This window comes from Eurypyga helias, unplaced genomic scaffold, assembly GCF_000690775.1.
Source record: "Eurypyga helias isolate BGI_N326 unplaced genomic scaffold, ASM69077v1 scaffold23082, whole genome shotgun sequence".
Taxonomy (NCBI): Eukaryota; Metazoa; Chordata; class Aves; order Eurypygiformes; family Eurypygidae; genus Eurypyga; species Eurypyga helias.
In genome coordinates, this window is record NW_010238168.1 from 1 (window position 1) to 6402 (window position 6402).

Genomic DNA, 6402 nt, shown 5'->3' on the forward strand with positions numbered 1-6402 from the left:
ATCCCCACCCCAAAATTGGAGGAATTGTAGTTTATGAAAGGGTGAGTCCACAGGGTGACCTTAAACCCGTCTTCCCTCAGTTTTTCAAACATCTCCGTTACATTGGGGAATTTGGCGGGATCAAAGTCAAAGTCCCCATAGGCTTGCGTGTACATGTCATCAATTTCTATGTGGCTGCAGTTAAAACGGTATTTTTTGATCTTTTCGGCAAATCGCAAGAGTTTATCCTGGTCAATATTGTTCTTGTAGAGTGCCCAGGTGGACCAGATGGGGTATCGGAAGGCGTTCTCTGCAGGGATCTTGGAGGGCTTGTTGAAGTACCGGCGCACCATGTACTTGTGGATGGAGGTGACATCGGAGCCCACGCAGACCCGGTAGCTGAGCTCGGGGAAGGGCTGCTGCCCTGGTGGGGGCTTGTAGGGCGAGTCCTTGTAGCGGGCCTGGAAGAAGAGGGAGCGCTCGGTGGCGTTGTAGCCCAGGTGGAAGGGAACGGAGTCGTTGATCTTGATGGCCGCCGCCTTGGAGGAGAGCCAGTAGCGCTCGAGGATGCCGCCGAAGCTGTCGCGGAAGGAGTAGACGTCGCTCGTCACGTAGGGCAAGGGCTCCTGGGAGCCAGCCAGGCGGATGGGCCAGTGCTGGGTGCTCATCTCCGAGCCCCCGTACCAGTGGGCGTCCTCCCAGAACATGGTGTGCTCCACCGCCGGGCCGGCCGCCAGCTCCTCCCAGCGCACGCGGTAGCACATCACCGTGTCCTTGGGCTTCACCGTCTGGATGAAGAAGTTGAGCGGCCCCCCGCCCGACCGCGTGCAGCTCAAAATCTCGCCCTCCTTGGAGCACGACTCCAGGTCCAGGGTGCCCGAGCGGAAGGCCAGACGGAAGACCACTTCCCCGTGCTGGTTCTTGATGACGAAGCCGTCCGCCCGCAGGTCCATCAGCTCCGTCTTGAGCCGCTCCGCCTTCCGCAGGGACACTGTGTAGTAGCACCAGGCCACCACCGCGGCGATGAACAGGATGAGGCCCAGCAAGATGGCCCCAAGCATGGGCCTCAGCTCCTTAGAGGGCTTCTGCTTCACCGGCGTGAAGTTTTCGGGCAGGAAGGTGTACATGATGCTTTGTTTTCTCTAGAGCTTTTTGCAGGAGTGGGATGGAAGATCGCTTTGCAGCAAGCTTGGGAGTCTCAGGAGAAGAAAACTGCCTCTTAGGAGAGTTCTCACCTCCATCGAGTCCCGTCTCTGAAAAAGAAGAAAACAGAAATAGTCTCAGAGGAAGGTCTGAATCAAGGGACAGCTTGTCATGCATTTGCCATCTCAATTTCAGCAGCTGCCCCTGGCCCCCGCTGCTGGGCTCTGACGTGCCACGTGCTGTACGCTGAGTACCAGACACCATCTCCGATTACCCTGGGCAGACAACGCGTGTGGAGAACAGCCGGAGCTCCAGGCAGAGAACAACCCCAGGGCAATATGGACCAAATAATTGCCTTTTTTTTTGTTTGTTTTTGTGGTAAAGATTTCCAGTGAGGCAAGAACCAAGACTGAGGAGAGGGGGGGAGAAGGCTGAGCAGGAGCCAGATCAGCCCATTGGCAGTATCTTTAAGGGACAGGGCTAGCTAAGATCCATAAAAGAGACCACGTAATGAATTCCAGGCAGACACTCTTAATTTCAATCAAACTGCATTCCTGGCAGATTTAACTCACGTAGATTTAAATCCCTGGCAGATTTAACTCATCCGCAGCACCGTCCCCTTCCCGTCCCAGCGCACCCTGGCTGCTCCAGCCGAGCAGCGCTTTGCAGGGAAGGTGGATAAATCCCTGCTTCTCCACAGCTCCCAGATGGCCGAACAGGCCTGGGATACCGGCGGCATGTGGCTGGTGTTGGGGGGCATGTAGGGGTGCGTTGTGCAGCAAAGCGTGGCTGTGGGAGGTACCGCACCAGCAGCCCCGATCAGGAGGAGAGCGGCTCGCTCCTGCCATGCACGCAGAACCCTGCACCGGCTCTGGGTAGGAGAAAAGCTAATTTTGTTGTGAGCGAGTGGTGCAGGACCTCCAAAGGGCTCTTCCTCCATCCGGCACTGCTCCAGCCCGCTCCCCCCTGTGCGGCCCCAGGGAAGCGGGATGCGCCAAGAGCCTAATGGCTTTTCCTTGGCTGCGGGCTGGCTGGGCTCAGCCAAGCACAGCGCCAGGGATCCAGAGGGGAAAAGTAAAGTAAGGACATGGGAGACCAAGAAGCAAACCCAGCTGTAGGAGGAGCAGGGGGAGGAGAGGAGCTGTAGAGCCACAGATCCGTTGGCCGGTACCTATCGCCAGCAAGCGGGAGTACGCTGCCTCCTCCCCAAGCCCTGGGCTGTAAATCTGCTGGCTCCAGCCAAACTGGATGAAAAAAAGCTCTTTTTGCGCACCAACTAAGCTGGTTGCAGTGACCCCTCTAAAGACACTGGTTTATTTCTTTTTAAAAAGGCAGAAGAAGATCCTAAATTAAATAAACTCTCTCCCTGCCATAGGCATGACAAGCCAGAGCACATTTTCCTCTGCAACTTAAACAGATCTTTCTCCCACAAAAAAGATGAGTAAAGCAGAAAAGGGTCCTGAGCATCACCTAAACCCTGCGCTCCACTGTGGGGATGCTCAGGTGTAAACCCAGAGCAGCATCCGTGCACAGGCCCAGCAAAACATACACCTTTTTATATCCATCCTGAAGCCATACTGGGCCAGACCTTGCAGCTGGGGGAACTTTTTCCTTGCCGGCTGGGTCATTTTAACCTTCCCCTGGGAGCTGGTAACTTTCTAGGCTGCCAGTTGCTTTAAATGGGATTAGGGAGGCATTAGGAAGCGATTAGCCTGAATGGGCAGTAGGTTTAGCTAAATGACTTGTACCATGGCCAAGTCCCACGGAGCCCTTACCAGTGGGGAGCTCTGGCACGGGATGGGGGCGGCTCCAAACGCCCTGAATGCGTCAGCCAGGGCCAGATCCTGCCCTCCAGGAAGGGAACGGAGGCCCTCACTCAGCAGCACGTGTGATGTGAGGCCAGCTGAGCAATTGGACAATAAAGGCAGGGAGAAGACGGTGGTGGGAAGATGCTGTGTTTGGGATAAACCTTCATCCCCTCTATCAACCTCTTCTTGGCTTTAGGGGATTGTATTGGGGATGGGGGGAGGAAGGTTTGCAGAAGGGTCTTGGCCAAAACCAGCACAGCTGAGCGAAGACACAAATGGCAGGATGTTTCTGGAAATACAGACGGGTATGCTGAGCCCAAACGAGATCCCTCCTCAGCACTGGGAATTTTTGGGATGCCAGAGAGGGAGATGCAAATACCTGTCACTACCAGGAAGCACGCCTGTGCCTCATTTGTACCTTATCTGGGGACTGCAAAGCTCAAGGAGGGGGAGGAATAAAATGCAGTCTCCACCAAGCAGGACTTGCAAGTATTTGGGAAAATAATCTTTGTAATTTTATGTTTTCTGAAAAAAAGAGGAAATAAGTGGTCATTTTTTTCCCAGCCCTCATTTAGGGTTTCAGGCCCAAGAAATGGCCGACACCGCTGCTGTGGGGACAGCCATGTCCTCACTCCATGTAAAATTGACAGCAGCTTCTGGGACTTTAGGGAGTTTCTGGACTTTCAACTCCCTCTCAGGAGGCCGGTTTATTATTTATGAACTACTTCGAAGCTGCTCTATTTTTAGGCTGTTTCTTTCTTTCCCCCCACCATGGGCTGGAGTTCATGACAAACACGAAGGAGCCGTCAGTGCTGCTGCCAGTAGAGAAATAATGTGGTTTTTAAGAAAGGGTTTGCAGCCCTCGGACACCAACCTGCCTCAGAGGGACGTGCAAGCCAGGTGCTCAAGCTGGTGGATTTAATCCCGCTCCAGTCACTCTGGCTGGGCCAGGATCAAACCCCTGTGGCTGCCCTGGGCTGGCGGACATCACCTGCTTGGGTACCACTCCAACTAAGATGCTGAGGAAGGAGTTTGCAGCACATTAAAGGGCCCGGGAGGTCTCAGAAAACAGGATCTTGCTCTGTGCCCATCCGGCCTCTCAATTTTTTTGCCTTGTTAACAAAATGGACGTTCTCCAGTCAGCGATTTGGCTCGGTCCCAGAGGAGAGGTAAGCCTGCAGCTCCCCAGAGACGTCTGCTACCTTGCGCTCACGAGCTGCAGCCCGCAGAGGTGCCTGCTCACGCAAAGACTGTTTCAACATTTATTTTGGAATGCAAACTTGTTATTTTGCTCCAAGATGACATTGCAGTGACCTTTAACTTCTCCTCCTCCAAAAAAAAAAAAAGGGAAGGGAGGGTGTCAAAGCCAAACAGCGTGTTTGCAGCTTGCTGCGCTGGAGCTCCCCAGCTGACCCAAAACAAAGCTTTTTCATCCTGTTCTGTGGAAGCAGCAAGTCGTCTTGCCTCACTTCGGATAAAAGCAAAACATCCGAGCAGGACACACTTTACGGAGTAAAAATAAAAATCCATTTTTTGAGCGCTCTATTTTTACCAGCACCGGCGCTAACCAGGGGCTACGAGACCCACAGCACCACTAACCCCAGCAACTTTGCAATTAGGACATTCGTTTAAAGAGGGTCAGTAACATTTAACTGGTCCCTATTGCCCTGGTGGGGTCAGGTCTGAACTGCGCTGGGGGCCAAGCTCCTGCCAGGGACATGCACCCATTTCCCGCTCAGGGACGCTGGGAAACCCTCGCCACTGGTGCAAAGTGATGCCACCTCCTCCCCAAACATCTTGGTAGGAGTTGAACTAAGGAAACACAGAAGATTTCACCCTGAGGCATTTCCAGCCCCATAAAAGAGCAGGGAATTAGGATGGCAAATTAAGGGGGAAATTACTTCTCTGCCAAAGAGCTGCGGGGGTGAAAAAAGCCTCCATGTGCCCACTCTGCAATCCCTGAGGGGGACCAGCCCTGCCAAAGAGACTTCGCAGAACGGAGACAGGGGATGAGCAAACCCTTCCCAGGGGTTTAATTTCCCTTGGAGGGGTCTGCAGCAGCACTGGAATGCTCTGCAGGGGGGTTTGGAGTTACAAAGGGTGAAATCACTGTTCCAGCTACTTGACACTGATAGAAGGCAGTGCGATGGGGGGGTACCCAGCAGCAGTGCTGGCATGGGGCATGCTCCCCACATGGCCTGGCCACCCCCCTCCATGGATCAGATGCACCGATTCCAACCCCGGCGCTACAAAGCCACCCACAAGGATCCCCCCGAACACCGCACAGATCACCCCGGGGTCCTGGGTTTATCCCTGCGATGCACAAGCCACCCCAGGGCACATGTGGGTGGTACAGACCCCCGTCCCCCAAGGCAGGGCCATGACTCCCCTTAGGGCAGGGACAGCGTGGGGGGACACGGTGTCTCCTCCCCAGGGGCCCCCCGCCTCCACCGTCCCCACTGCCATCACTCGCAGGAGGGACTCACATGCTGCCTGGCCTGAGGGGCTCGGGGAAAGGTGGCGGTGGGGGCCAGTCTGTGCACCTCCTGCAAAGTGACAGATGCCTGCTGTTGAGGCTGCTGCCTGCGTGGCAAGAGACGGCAGCAAATTCCCGTAGCACCCGGCTGTGGGATGCAGACAGCCCTATCCAGGAGGCAGCTCACCCCACCAGGGGCATGGTGCTGGTACTCACCCGTCCATTGCCTCCCAGGGATCCCTGCCTGCCAGCTGGCTCCACCACAGATGGCTTTTTAAGCACGTAAAATAGAAGCAATGCTATGTCTCCACATCCCCGGCAGCTTCGTCCTTTCCATCGCGCCGGGATGTTTCGGGGCTACGAGCTGGCCGCGCCCCGAGCAGCATGTGTCAGCGGGCAGGAGGAGGGGACCCAGCGCGTCACCGACATGTTTTCTCAGGCAGCGTGACGGATGCGTGAGCAGCCAACCCTCCAGCCCGGGTGTGCTGAGGCAGTGGCGACCGGCCAAGAGGCAGCTGCATCGGGCATCGCGGCAGCACGAAGGGCGCGAGCTTTGCTGAGCCTCAGCTCACGGCGTCACGGTACTGGGGCTGGCATCTCACCTCCCTGCCAGGTGAGCCGGCGAAGGCTTGTCCCCCCCCAGACTCTCCAGATTCAGAAAGCAAAATGAAAACCAACCCAGGGTTTTCTTCTTTCCTCCCCAAGTCGTGTGATTTGAAGCAGAGTCATGATTCAGCAGAGTAATGAGGCTGCCTTGAGCGAAAGGAAACAAGCCGCCCCGCGGCTGCCGGCCGGTTTGTAAGCCAGGATTAAACAGCACTGGGCATCCAGAGGATAAACCCCAAATCCATGAGGCCACGTGAATACGGAGCTCATCTGCAAAGTGCAGACATGCTGCCAGGACCTCGCTCCATCCGCAAGAACAGACAGGAGATTTGAAGCTGCAGGATTAGCTCTGCTCAGCCTTAAATACTTTCACCTATGTTGTAAGAATCA

At 55.3% G+C, this 6402-nt stretch overlaps 1 protein-coding gene across 1 annotated transcript; it reads right to left on the bottom strand.

Moving 5' to 3' along the window:
* Positions 1–8: 8 nt before the first annotated feature.
* On the bottom strand, positions 9–1222 carry KIAA1161 (KIAA1161 ortholog; the record flags this gene model as incomplete). Its single annotated transcript, XM_010147769.1, has 1 exon — positions 9–1222. A coding segment is annotated over exon 1 (1098 nt), but the record flags the coding sequence as incomplete, so codon positions are not given.
* Positions 1223–6402: the final 5180 nt, after the last annotated feature.